The 14,957-nt window shown below is 38.4% G+C and overlaps 1 protein-coding gene across 1 annotated transcript in view; it reads right to left on the bottom strand.

Annotated features, from left to right (window-relative positions):
- Positions 1-307: 307 nt before the first annotated feature.
- The window catches only part of SGMS2 (sphingomyelin synthase 2), a 30,359-nt gene continuing 15,709 nt past the window's right edge, over positions 308-14,957 (bottom strand). Inside the window, exons 2-6 of the mRNA XM_054295642.1 lie at positions 8,535-9,169; positions 7,687-7,804; positions 5,819-5,972; positions 2,101-2,267; positions 308-1,119 (exon numbers count right to left, since the gene is read on the bottom strand). Of these exons, the coding sequence (XP_054151617.1) occupies positions 916-1,119; positions 2,101-2,267; positions 5,819-5,972; positions 7,687-7,804; positions 8,535-8,989 (1,098 nt within the window). The 5' untranslated portion in view covers positions 8,990-9,169 and the 3' untranslated portion in view covers positions 308-915. The remainder of the gene's footprint in view (positions 1,120-2,100; positions 2,268-5,818; positions 5,973-7,686; positions 7,805-8,534; positions 9,170-14,957) is intronic.

Genomic DNA, 14,957 nt, shown 5'->3' with positions numbered 1-14,957 from the left:
GAGCTGTACAACTTCTGCCTGCATCAAGAACTCTAGGATTACCATTCCCAGCAAGTAATTTTGTTTAAGGTATGTGCTTTTGTGTATATCTGCATCTATATACACTGACAGGCACTGTAGAGCTATATACACAAGGCCAGTTGTAATTCAAGATTCAGATGTTGAAACTGTCTCTTACTAAAAACAAAATTTTAGGCTCCTTGAGCTAGCAGCTGTTTCTAATTTGCAAATTCATAGGTAACAACTATTTAAATATAAAATTACAAATAAAAATGTAAAAATTGGTATATAGTAGAATACATGGGAGTTAACAGCGGTAAGTAGTATTTTAGGGTCCTAAGATATTCATACCCAGTGTGTAAAAAAGCCAGACTTGCTTCCAGCTGTACCAGTCACACAAAGGCCTTACCTTCATTACAAGAATAATGCAACAAACCACTTCCCACAATTGTGTTATTTTTTTATACACCTCAGTATGCCAATATCGTGCGTTTACATGTTAGCATGTTTTTGCCCTTACGCACTGCAGAGCTCTGAAGAGGAGACTTTTGGGTGCTTCTGTGGATGAGTGAGAGATGAGTGATAGTAATGGAAGTGTTACTGTGGTCTTTGGCACCTCTATCTCATTAATAAAGCACAATCCTGCTCCATTTTTTCCTTTAATTAAAAAAAAAATCCCATCAGTGGTGCTTTTCATCAGCACTGAAGAGTAGAATAGGTCTGTACAGCCAGATGAGAAGAAAACATCTGAAATTCAATATATGTGTCTACAATTGTCTTTTCATCAATTGCACAGAAGCTTGGTCCACTTCTTCAGTTACAGTCTTCTTAAGAACTTTGGTTACAGCATTAATGTTTTGGTAAAAAAAAAATCAAAAATGAAAAAAACCAGAGCAGATGCTTTCCTTCTTTTCTTCAGGTAGATTTTTCATTGTCCTCTCCTGTCTTCTGAACCCGCGAATACTTTTTGCATGAAGATTTGAAGCAGCTGGGAGGCCAAGATATTGGCCAGGAAAAACTGCAAGGAACAGAGCCTTGCACATTCTTCTCAAAGAAATAAAATATTGGATACCACCATGCTCGAGAGAGAAAATTCGTCTGCGAAGACACCTTTAAAGTCTGTATTGACACAAGCATGCAAAGAGGAAAAGGCAACTGTCAGTTAAAAAGCTTAAAATCTATTACACTGAGTCAAGACAACAGCAAAAATGCAATGCATGTGCATGCATTTCTGCAAAGACTCTGAGTATTTAGCCTAAAAACACAGAATTGAGACAGACATTAGAGTCCAAATGCATTCTACAAACTGAGCATCTTTACCACAAAGAGATGCTTTGTTGCAGTGGAAAATTTGGGGCAACAAAGCACTCGAGAACTTTTCAGTATGAGTGCTTTCAGGCATGACATGTTTCCACTGATGAGTAATAGTTGAGAATTAGACTAAATGGGCTTAAGAGCTATGCTTCTGCTTGAAAGTGTTGTTGAAACAACAGCAGCAACAACCTTCTGAACTGTGTACCTTTAACGACATTTACACAAGAATTGTCATTTGAATTGTAGGAATCACAGAATCACAAGGTTCAAAGAGACCTTCAAGATGATCGAGTCCAACCTGTTTCCTAGCACCTCAACTAAACCATGGCACTGAGTGCTACATCCAGTCTCTTGTTAAACACATCCAGGGATGGGGACTCCGCCACTTCTCCTGGCAGACCATTCCAGTACTTTATCACCCTTTGTGTGAAAAACTTTTTCCTAATATCCAACATATATTTCCCTTGATGCAGCTTGAGACTATCTAGATAACTTCAGTTATGCAAAAATTTTATTACTCAACTACTGTTTATTCATAAGCTGAGACAAAGAAGGGGTATTCTATACATCAATTACAGTATTAAAACCTCAAAAGCTCAAAAAATATTTTTAAGGCAAATTAATATTATTTACTTAAATAACAATGAAGTGAAACTCATTGCCCATTCTGATTAAATTTCGATATGGAACATCTTTTTATTCTGAGATTAAGAATATTTAAGAAGATTTAACCTTCAGGCAATTGTAACAAATGCAGGCTACACATGGATTGTGAATGCCACTCACCTTTTCATTAGCCATGGAGTGGTACCACCAGAAGAGCCGTGTGGTGATATAGTAGGCAATGATGACATCTACGGTATAGTGTTCATGAGCAACCAGGATACAAATGATGCCAGCAGCACTCATCAGCCAGCAGATCAAGTGATACCACCAGAAATGACGTGGTGAATCTGTGAGACAGGGAGGCGATGGGGAAAAACACAGCAAAAAGTCATCTGTTATTCTAACAGTCCACAAAAGCAAGGGGGAAAGATAAGAAAATTCATTTAAGGCTGCTAAATTTGAAAACACAACTCATATCGCACTGGTACAGATCCCCTGCTATCACACTGGTACAGATCCCCCGTTTTGATTGGTATGAATTTACATAATGAATTACACAAACTTACTGCAGTGTTCTTACTTTTTTAAGTGAGCACAAGATGGGTTAGCTAGACAAGACTGCCACCCATTTTCTAGTCAAATTAAGTTTTCCAGTTAAATAATTTCTAGGATTTAGGGTGCAGAGGAAGAGACAAAATTGAGGTAAAACATACACTTCGCTTATTTAACTTCATTGTAATTAATCTTTTCTTTTCACACTCTATATTGGAGTAAAATCAAGCCTCTAGAACTGATACAACCTGAGCAGAGATCACAAATTAAACAGAAAGACACTCATTTTAATTATTAGGTTTTAATTATTTGCATGAAGCCTCAGTTCTATGAAACAAAATACACTGTGTAGAAGAGTATGTGAATTTATACCCTTAAATGAAAGGTTTAACAAATAGGAGCGAAGCTATTCAAAATGCATTTCAGCCACATCAGTGGAAAAGTTCTCCTGTACTTCTTTGCCTATTGAAAAAATGCCCTGAGTGTCACAATGATCATTCATAACTTCTGACAGGCAAACTGGCTTTATTTCACTCACAGTGCGAGGTTTTGGCACCTCCTGCCTTGTGGGGCAACAGTCAGCCTTTACTGTCACACAATGCCAGCAGAAAAGTTACTGATCTCAACAAGCCTACCCAGTAGGCGCTGAGAGGCCTGTGCAAAACAATAACTGCAAGCGTCAAAAAAATTCTCTTAACTCTCCCCAAAACCCTGCAGACAGATCTCCATCCACTGATTTTTTTTTTTTTTTTTTAAGATGAGAAGCCAAGCAATCTCAAGAAGTTGATGAAAACAGCATTGAGAAAGTCAGACATACCAAGGCTAAAAATACAAATAACTATTCTGGTGAAAGACGTGGTGTGCAGAGAATAAGTGAAAAAATGGCAGAGTACAGAAGGAAGAGAAGAACAGAGCAAAAACTCCACTAAGCCAGACATAAAAACCTCAGAATGCATCTTACACCAAAGACATGTTAGTGAAAGAGCAAAAAAGACCACCACAAGCAGCCTCTAATTCAGAGCAATTATAGGGCTTATGCCCTGGTTCAGATGACATTTTGATTGTTATATGTGAGGTAAAAAAAGGAAAGCTATGCATTTCTCACTTATAGCGCACAATTTCAGTGAAATATATGCCTAACAATTAGGCAGCAGTCAAAGGGCTTATTACAAAAATTTGCATGATAAAATTGCACCAATCCCTTATAATATAGGAGAAACTAGCCCAGAAAATATTGGGTTGTCTTCATCTTTTCTGGTACGATTGAGTACGTGAGTAGCATTAAAATATACCATAACAGAAAACACAAGGAAAACAATGATGATTCTTAGGTCTAAGAATCATCAGCATCTTAAACCACTATTCAAAGAACATCTCAGATCTGTGATTTGGAGTCTATCACATTCAAGAGGCCCTTTTATAGTGTGTTTTTTGTTTAAGGCAGAATACAGCACAGCAGCACCTTGTTCCCTCAACATTTTAATACAAGGAAGGCATCAAACTAATGCTGCTTAGTCTTATTTTTATTTCAATGAGAATACAACATTAGGAGGGAAGACTCCAACTCCAAACATGTGAACTGAGAAGGGAACTCCCCACTACACATTCATGCGTGGCCAAACTCCCAGGATAGCACTGCTTACCATATATTAGATTTAGAAGTCAGTGCTAAGTTCTCTAACACTTCAATAGATGCTCTCAGTGCATCTTCTCAGCACAGAAGAATTTTCCTCCCATTGCCCAGAGCAATGTAAAGCTCAAGGAGAAACCATAACTGCATCTTCTGCATGCTTGCCAAGTACTTATCAACCACAAGAAACATTAAGTAGGAGACTCGAGCACAAGACATCCAAAGATCATGAATTAACTTTTCACTTGCAGTAACTAATGTACAGCACACCTGAGAAAAGTAACTTTGCTTCTAGATGCAGTGTAGATGTGCAATGATGCTGTGTTCAAGCCTACAACCCCCTGCAGCTAACCTGCACAGAGCTAGTGTGCACAATTACTACAGCATGCTTTATCCAAAATTTAAATCATCTGTCAACAAATGATGAAAAGCTATCTTGTTTTAATCAAGCAATAAGCACTTACACAAAGACAGAGGTGACATGTTTAGCCATATTTAGCCCTTAATTAAAGCCCATAACACTTTTAGTCAGCCTTACCACAATCCCTAGGAAACAGCTCACCCTTGAGGCCATCACTAAGCATGTGGTCAGGATTAGTTAGCATAGATTCACCACAGGGAAGTCATGCTTAACCAGCCTGATAGCCTTTAAAATCTGGACAACTGGCTGGATAGATTCCAGGAGACAGCTGGATGTTGTCTATGTGAACTTCAAGCAAGACTTCTGACACTGTCTCCCATGATATGTTCACAGGCAAGGCTGAACTGAACTGGCTGAATGGCAGGGCTTGGATGGTTTTTAATCAGTCTACCTCAACCCAAAGGCTCATACTGGGCCCAGTATTGTTTAACTTACTCATCAACAATTTAGATGAAGGGATAGAGTTCATCCCCAGCAAGTTGGCTGAGAATACAAAGCTCAGAGCAGTGGTGCTGTGCTGCCCTTCAAATCTCACACAGCAGAGGGATGGGCATGGGCAGAACATTTTGAAACACAGCAAGGGCAAGTTCAGGGTCCTGCACTTGGGACAGAAGAATCTGGTGCACCACTACAGGGTGGGGCCAACCTGCTGGAAAGCAGCTCTGCTGAGAAGTACCTGGGGGTCCTGGTGGCCAAGCTGCCCATGAGCAGCAACCTCATGGCCAAAAAGGGCAGAGTAGCCTGGGGTGTATTAGTAAGATCATTGCCAGCAGCTTGATGGGGGTAGTCCTGACCCTCAACACAGCCCAGTGAGGCACATCTGGAGTTCCAGGCTCCCTAGTACATGACAGATGTGAAGCAAGTCCAGTGGAGGGCTACGAGGATGATTCGGAAGCTGGAGCACCTCTCTTGTGAGGAACAACAGAGGACAATAGGCCTGCTCAGACTGGAGAAGTGTGAGAGGAAACCTTATCGATGTCAAGTCTCCCTTTCTGGAAATATTCAAGAACTATCTGGACACAATCCTGTGCAACGTGCTCTACGGAAATCTGCTTGAGCAGAAAGGTTAGGCTAGATAACCTACAGTGGTCCCTTCCAACCTTAACCATTTTATGATTTTACTACAGCCACAGTTCCATTTCCACTCAATTTGTGTTTCAAACCCATATAAATACAGGCTGTGTACAACTGATGAGTAACCCTTGGAGGGCAGTAGTTTCACATGTACTTTTGTAATTCATTTTGCTGGTACAATGAACATGAACAAGAAAGTGCATTGAAATACAATCACTTACACTCTTTGATGAACAGATAGACCAGCGTTAATACTACAGTGTGTCCACTAAACAGGAAGTCTCCACACAGGATGTGGGATCCAGTTATGGATAGACCACCACCAGAAATCAGTCGCAGGATTCTCTGAACCTTTGCCTGAGAGTCTCCATTCAACTAGAACACAGAAAGAAGTATCGTAAGTGACTCAAATAAACTTCTTGCGCAAACATATATAGAGTCAGGGAGACAGGGATAAAAGGACAAATTATCTTAATTTTCTTCAGGTTTCTTTCACATATTCTTAAATAAGCATGCATTTCCCAGTTGACAGGTGATAAAGATCAGTTTGGTAACACTAGCATTTGGTCTATATTTTTGATTTATAGTCAGTCTATATTTCATCGATACTTTTCCAGGCTATTTTAAAATATGCATTGTATGAGAATGAGATGCAGAATATACTGAGAAGGTAAACATTAAAAATTTTGTAAGGTTAGATCTCTCACAGCAGTTGACATAATCAATGAAACTCATTAAAAACTGGTACAACCTTCATACAAATTCTGTTATTCTGTCCAGAGTTGACCAGTGTTACTACCAAGTAAAACCCTCAAACTTGCTCCATTTTAGATTTAATTACAAAGTCATTCAGGACTTAACTCGTATTTGGAGGATGTACATTTTTAAAGCATGTATTAGAACCAGCTTTTGATTTCTTATAGATACTAGGCAGTTTTATCTAGCTGTTTTAAATTATTCTAGGAAAAAACCCCAAGAAAATAGATAACTGTTTTCCATAATCAGAACACTATTCACATATTAAAATAATCCAGAAAAATGATCAGCAACTTTTTTCCAGAGTTCAAGTAACTAATCCTGGTTTCATGCTAGCAAAATGCACTTTCAGCAGAGACATTTGCACTTTGCTTTGATTACCTCTTCTCACTCTTCAATACAGTCTATCACATAGTCATTCCCCAAGCTGCTAGAACAAAACCATTAAACCTTTACAATAGTGGCAGTTAAATAAAGCATTTTCAAAAAGACACTGATTTGCAAGAGAATTATTTCATCCACTATATCCCAAAGTTGTCTCAATGTACAAGACAACAGCCATGATGCTGTAACTCAAGACTAGAAATCTTATACAAGAGGTGACAAATTTATTCCCCCACTAAACTGGCAATACATTTTTTCAGTACAGCTAACACAATAGTTTGTTCCAAGGAATTTTAAGTCTACAACTTTTTATTAGTAACCTAAAGTGGGAGTAACAACTCCTTTATGTCAACATTTAACTCCAGCATCATTAAATCCTTAAAATATTTTTGTAAAACTATTAGTACATCCATGTTTCTGTGTGTATCAGTTCATTTATGCAGCTGAATTTAAGTCACATTCCTATACATTCTGCAGGTTGGAAACCAAGACAGGCAGCTGAGTTCAGGTATTGCAATAGCTCTTGACCAAATAGTGTGAGAAACTAGGCAAAGCACATAACAGTGTGGGGTTTTACAGGGATACAGCAACAAAAGCTTGCATATCAGGCTATGAATTACAGTGTTGACCTGGGGTATCCCACCATATAAGAAAAAAATATTGCTACAGTATTAAGATTAGCTTGAGCCTCAGAAGCAAGTTGACTGATTTAGTAGCAGCACTATTTCAACCTAAGATGTTCTGAAAGGGAGCAGCCAACTCCATCAACAATTTGAGGCTCTGTTATCACACAAATTTTGGTTTATCACTACCTATGTTTCTGAAGACATCAACTGAAAGTAATTTGTGTTATTTAGTAATACCTGAAAAATTATCTTCTATTTGATGTAAGGAGCCATCAGGACTGATGCAGAGACTAAGGCAAGAAGCAAAAGGCAAAGACTCTTACCTTTGGTGCACACTGAAAATGCATTCCAGGCACAGGTAAGGTGGTAACGTACATGGTAATACAGCGGTACAGATACAAAGTTCCTATTATAAAAAAGAACCTGCGTCCCACTATTGATCTGAAAGTAAGGAAAGGGGGGAAACAGATTGAGTACAAAGTTTATATGCAGGACATTCAACAGTTATGGAGCTTTAGCTATATTAGATAGCTGAATTCTTAGAATGAAAGAGCAGATTCACCCCAGCTCTTCACCACACACTTTGCTGAATCAAGCATTAAAACATCCCTCTTCAGCTTTCAGTCTTGTTAGCTCCTTATAGAGTGAAACTCTCACCAATTTAAGATGGACTCAGTCTAAGTTACAGGTGTGGCCAGGCAGTTTTCCTCAACTCAATGGCATTTTCTTTTTAGTCCCATACTATAACCCCATTCTCAACTTAAATATATGTAGTTTAGGGAAGACACATGAGAAAACTTCTATTTAGCTGAAGAGGACAGTGGGCTCTTCCTCAAACTTGAATAATATTTTCTTACACCATCATGATTTCCACAGTTTAAACATCCCCAGGTCAGCAAACACACTTTGAAAAGCCCAGTCTTAGAATTAACTTGACTCGTACAACACAGGTGTCAGAAATTCAGAATTCAAAGACATTCAATAATCAGAAAACCTGTATTTTCATATCTGGCATAGACACACTACAACATTTTGTAAACAAGCTATCCCTTTGTTATTTTCTGGCCAGCCCTATTCCACAATATTGTTAAGGATTTCCCTCTATGATTTCTTCTACCCAAAATGAGCAATGTAAACCTACAGCAGAGAAAAAAGAATATTGCTAACTTACTTGTATCTAAGAAACAACCACTGGAATATCCATAATCCAAGTAGTATCATTCCATTTATTTCTGATACAGAAAAAGCCCATTTCACACGATCAATGTAATCAAAAAATTTGTCAGGCAAGGGAGGGCTTAGCTCCTTTGGAGGTACTCTCTCATGGACCACAGTGATCATGACAGTTGTTAAAATCAAGTTGAAGAGAGCATAGACAAATGCAATGCCTGTTTTCCACCATTCCAGAGGGAATTTGTTCCTAGATTCAGCAGGCATAGCAATCTGGATGTAATCAGGATACTTCTTTGCTGTTTTTCGCAAGCCATTAGACAAGCCCTTTGGTTTGCTAGTGCCATTTTTGTTCTCTTCACTGACTGAGAGAGTAGGTCGTGAGTAGCCATTAGAAGTCTCATTTGGCTGACCCTCCATGTGCTCTTCAAGCTTTGCTGTCTCAATGGTATTCATTTCCAAGCTGTATGGCCAAAGAGGCTTTATTAGTGACCAATTTCTGGGCTCTCTGAACGCTGTTATTCCTCAAAGTCCAATGTTCTTGTTCCTAGATGACTTCTGTAGAACTCTAAAATGCATCCATTGTGCTTTCAAAGGAATTTGTGAAGACAAATCTTTCTTCTAGAGCTGAATAATCTGCAAAAAAAAAAAACCAAACCCAAAACAGATACTGAGAGTCTTCATAACTAGTAATGTGACAGTGAACAAAATATTCTCAGAACAGGCATCTTTAAGTATTTCAATTCCATCCAAGTCTACTTAGAAACACAGTCAAAAGGCAAATTACTGAAATAATTCAAGCCAACTCCTACTTGATAAATCTCTCATATCAGTTTAAGAACTAGTAACAACTTAGTCTTGGATTTTTTTTAAAAGGACAAGCCCCACAGACCTTAATGATCATGACATCACTTGCTTTATCAGTTATCAGAATTAATTCGTATTTGGAGCAACATCCAAATTTGCTCCATATTCACAGCAACATTGAATTTTACTGCTTAGAGATATTCCATAAAAAATATCCTGATTTTGACCACACAGCTGCTACAGATCTTAATATGGGTTGTCCACATAGATCAGACAAATCTTGTCAGTTCAGGTGATGGGAAAAAAAAACCAGAATGGTACTAGGGTACTATAGAATTCAATTTTGTAGGGCATAAATTAATTTAGATTAATCTAGAAAATCTACTCAATGGATAGCTCCATTAAATTTCATTAGATCTAAATGAGTATTCCATCAAGTCAAAAATGCATTTATATAGCCATTGTAATATCCACTAAATGTCTGAAATTTCAGATAACTGAGAAATATATCCCTGGATTCAATTCTTAGTTATGGTACACTACACAAACAGCAGATGACAAATGAACCTTTGTTTGTCCTTTAGCTACTTTAAAAACAAATCTATTTAGAAGGTTTTTAAACAGGAACAAATAGAAAGTCATTATTACTCAGGATTTATTTCAGGCTGCATTTGCTAATTCATAAAAGTTTTGCAACCTAAACAGGTACGTGCACGTTTTATAGCAAGTTTTTCTACAAGGAACAAAGAATGAAGTTCATCTCTAGCAAACAGACATCTCACTAGTAAAAATAAAGGCCATTTCCCCATCTCAAGTTCTGTGAAATCCCTTACCATAGCTGTGATGTACCTATTTTTCTTACTCTGTTCAGTTCCTATTACAAAAATAGTATTACCATGTACAAATTGCTCCCCATCTACCAGTAAATTGTGATTCTTTCCTATTTTAGTGGTTCCTGCAAGAGAAGTTCAGCACTGCTACCCCCTCAAGTGTCTGCATGCCAACTGCAGGCTGCCAGTTTGCCATGCTTTGTGTGCAATTAATTCACCATGATGGCAGCTGGAGCTGCCAGTCTCCCTAACCATACACCACAGGACTTGCTTAACAACATGCCACCTGCTTACAGGACAATCTAAACCAAAAAGAGCCTGGAAAGTCAAGTGATGGTGTTTTGGTCCTTCCAGCCTCATCCCACCAAACAGAGAAGACATTTAACATTGTCAGCACCTAAATCTCACCGATTTCCTGGCTGCTTCTCCAACCACTGAAAAAAGAGAAGTAGAAGTTCAGATCCCAAATATGATGTTCATACAAATAAAACTGAAGACAGAAATAGCTGAGAAGCATTTCTAAATTTATGCCCTAGCAGATTTTCTGAAATCCACTGTCATTGGTTGACCTTCCCTAAATTCCTGATCAACAAGTGTATAACTATCCATACACAACACATACAAACAACAGACATCCAAGAAAACAAGTGGTGATTTTTGATGCTTTTTCTCTCTCTTAGCAGTCATATTGTGATCTCTATCTCCATCTCCAAGAAAAGATCAGCCAGACAACAACTTCTGATGCTTCCTACAACTAAAAATACCTATTTAGAGCATCTACAAAAGCAACAGACTTACTCAAAACTACACCAGAATAGTATTTAAGCTTTCACAAGTCTTTTTCTTAACACACACACACTTCTATTCCTTCTGTCTACCACTAAAGTTAAGCATATGACAGAACACATTAGTGACAGCAGAGAAAAACTGAACCCAACTGCTTATGTTTTGGAATACATGTACCTAAATTTCATCTATTAAGTCAAGACCCCACTTCTCACCATTATGTCACATATAGCAGCCACTGAGGCAGCACTCAGCAAAACCTGGCAAATTTTACATCCTGTGCAGTTGAAACATTATTAGAATTATGCATTAACTGAGAGCAAGCTACCTTAGTTATTTCCTTCCGTTCTCCACAAATACCTAACCTAGAGTGCCTAGTGCCATAAGTGAAAGATTTTACTTTCAGATGTTTAATGTGATCCAAGCTTTAAAGACCAAAGAGTATCTGAAGTACAGATGAACAATAACATAAGAACTTAAAAAGTCAAGTAGTGCTCGTGTTCTCATATTAACTTATTAAGCAAAACAATTATAGCTACAGCTTGCAGGAGAAAGTTGTGTTCCTTCCTGGTACTTTTAAATGGATTGTAAGGCATATTGATCTACCACTTCTGATGGCTCATCAAGATTATTTCAAGCAGAGTGCATACTGCAGCCAAAAGTTTGTTTACATTGATAATTAAAGGTGCTATATATCATCAGATGAGTGATGTGTAAGAAGGCAAGTGCTTCCCTTTATAGTACCTTTTCAATCTCTTTCTTCCATATTCTAAAAGAAATTAGCAACTCTATTGATGAAAAAGACAAAAGTCTCTCAGTCCCTTGCTGCCAATCTGACTGGCCAGAGAAGTGACAGATACAGAGCGCCACCAGCCCAATCATCCTCTGCTACTGGCTGTAAAAGGAACTCCCCAGAAGTGTGCAGGCTCTTCTGCCAAGTTCCTGGTCCAAATTCACATATAATTCACCACCCAAAGTGGTTCCTTTTAGCTTCACGTTGTCCTTATGATCCTTTCGATAAAATATCCATTTGATTTTTTTGTCAAATCCAAAACATCCCCATATCAAAACCAGAAGATGCCCACAAACTGCCTAGTAGAAGGCCTTCAGCAACCAGGCAGCAATGCTTATACCTGGCCATCCTGCCAACACCTAGGTCTGAAAAGCATACTAAATTGCTCTAAAATAGGGAGCAACTGCTGGGGAAGTCTCAAACTCACAAATAACTGGCCAAGTAACCCAAAAAGAAAAATAAAATTCCTATAAAGGATAACTCCAAGTTTTAGGAAAGTTTTCCTTTTGAAACCGCTTCTATACCTTCTAAAAATGAATGTTACCTTATCAAGAAGCAGAGTTTCTTAAGCAGCAGCTTTACAGCAAAAATCATAACTGCCTCAAGTAACAACATATTTCAAAGAAAATCTTTAGAATTAACAAGATGCTAAAGGAGGAAGTGTCCTAATATTTTATCATGAGCTCCTACCTGCTCCCATGCAAATAGCAGCCCTTAGCTCTCTGCATCTCCATTTGACTGTCATTTGGAAGAAAATAGTTGATGGGGAGCACAGCTTTGAGACAAGCACCAGAAAGCATGTCTGCATTTGGCTCTTTATGCTAGAACTTAAGAATAACAGAGTTTTATTTAGCTTGTTAGTCATCCAATTTTCATCTAAAGGTCATTTTCACACAAAGTTAGCTCCCAAACTATTTCTCATCCAGAATTGGAACTTGCACATTTCTCAAAATATTTTAATTTCTATAATTTATGAAGGACTGAATAGTCACAATTTGCACAGGGTTTTCAAATAAGCAGTTCTTAACCTGCTGTTTAAACACTACTTGAACAAGAATATCCAAAACTGTGAGACTGATCTATTCTGACATTAAGAGAAGCTATACTTTCATATACAAAATGGAAAAGACTTCTGATAGTACTATTTTAAAGCTTTTTGTTAAGGTTGGTAATCAATCAAATATTTGATACAGCTGTATTTGGTAACCGAAGAAAAGGGGTGTGCAAACAAAGTACAATTTGAAGTAACTTATCTGCGTCACACAGTTACTGGCAGACAATTTTTTTGCTAGCTTGTATTTTGATCAGTTAAATTTTTAGGACTACCTATGGAACTAGAACTAAAAAAAGCCAGGTTACCACTGTCATCTACACAGCAATGAATAAAAACTTCCTTTTAGGGGTTTCTCCTTAATTTTGATTTTTGAAAGCATTCCAGATCTCACTATCCATTACTCCAGGCTATATGTACCTCTCACAGCATGCAGGCTGCTGGAAGGAAGAAAAAACAAGCCCAACAACACCCAAAACGTCCAGAAGACAACTGCTGTGATGCTAAAGAATTGCAAGTAAAACAAAGCTGGATTACAGAAGTACCGTTCATTATCATCACATTATCACCTGCAGAAATGTTAGCTTTTTTATTAAAAAAATAATTAACTATTTACATCACATGCAGTTATTTGCAGCAGTAGAAACAGAGCAGTTACTCCCTGTACCCTGAGAGGGGGATTGTAAATCCCTCATTTAGGATTACTAATATACCAACAGAAGACATATTTAAGGACTAAATCCCTACACTAAAGAGAGGAGAAAAAGCTTCAAAGTTACAAGTTATCCATTTGTACAAACCAAGGTTTACCAGTCCTGTAGAATTCTATTTCTTCATACCTCTTAATAGTAACAAGTATGTTAGGTTTCATTTTCCTAGTAATTCATTATCCAGTGTGTTCTACAGCAGCGCCAGGTTCTGAAACAGTATGTCCCAAAAAGCACCCAAAAAACTCCCATTTTGTAGCACCACAGAATGGTTTGGGTTGAAAATGACCTTAAAGGTCATCTAGTTCCAACTCTCCCGCTATGAGCAGGGACACCTTCCACTAGAGCAAGTCCTTAAAGCCCCATCCAACCGGTCCTCAGGAACTGAACAAGCAAGGAAAAAAAGTATCTTTAAGCTCTTTTATAATTTTGAACACCACTGAGTAGGTTTGCCTTAACTGCTTGAAGGGATCTTTAAACTCTTGAACTGTTTGGTCCCCAGAGTCCGAAGGACTGTATTTGGTAACTAAGAGTCTGATGTCCTTTAAAGGTGACACCATGACATGGCTAGATTTTCCTTGTGATTAGTATTACCCTTGTCTTTCGAGAAACAAGATCACAATAGCTGTCCAATACTTGTTATCTTTTAGTGCTACTGTAACTCATTCTAGAAATAAACCATATGTACATGACAAAGTTGGTTTTATTTGCAGGTTAACAGTCTTCCCTAAAACAAGTGTTTTGAGAATGGTCAGTCATACATCTGCAGAACCAGCAGAACAAACAATCACTCAGGTTAGAAGAAACCTCAGGAGGTCCCTGGGCCTCTGGCCAGGATCAGCAGTGACTCAGGGTTTCAATCCAGCTGTACTTTTCATGCCTACAAAGAAGCACAACCTCTCCATGCAGCTTGTTTCACTGCATGGCTGTTCTCACAGTGAAAGCTGGACTTATTTTTGCTGTTTTGCTTGTTTTTTAATTGTTAAGTCTACTGGTTTTTTATCTACTTCTTATTAGAAGTTACAGCCTTTGTATCTCCCCAGTGCTGTGAAGAGCCTGGCCCCCATGTTCCTGATGGCATCCTTGCAGGTATGGGGGGGCTGCAGTCAGGTACCTCTGAGACTGCTCTTCTTCAGGCTGAAGCAACCCAGGCTCCCCCAGCCTCCCCTCCCAGGCCTGTGCTCCAGCCTCCTGACCACCCTCATGGTCCCCCTGCTGGCCTTGTTGCCACCTCATGTTTTGCCTGGGTGAAGGACCAAAAACCATGCACAGTATTCTAGACAGCCAAGTAGTACTGAGCAGAGAGGAATAATGATTTCCTATAAATAATGACTATGTTCCTATTAAATACAGCTCAGGACAATGATGTTGTCTGCCTTCACTGTCAATACACACTGCTAAATCCCTTTTCAACAGAGCTGAAAGAAGTATTAACGTTACTCCAACGTTA

This window comes from Melozone crissalis, unplaced genomic scaffold (assembly GCF_028551555.1).
Source record: "Melozone crissalis strain CALT ecotype California unplaced genomic scaffold, PUWL_Pcris_2 ptg000006l_1, whole genome shotgun sequence".
Taxonomy (NCBI): Eukaryota; Metazoa; Chordata; class Aves; order Passeriformes; family Passerellidae; genus Melozone; species Melozone crissalis.
Note: the sequence above shows the minus strand (reverse complement) of the source record. Positions and strands in the feature narration are given on the sequence as shown.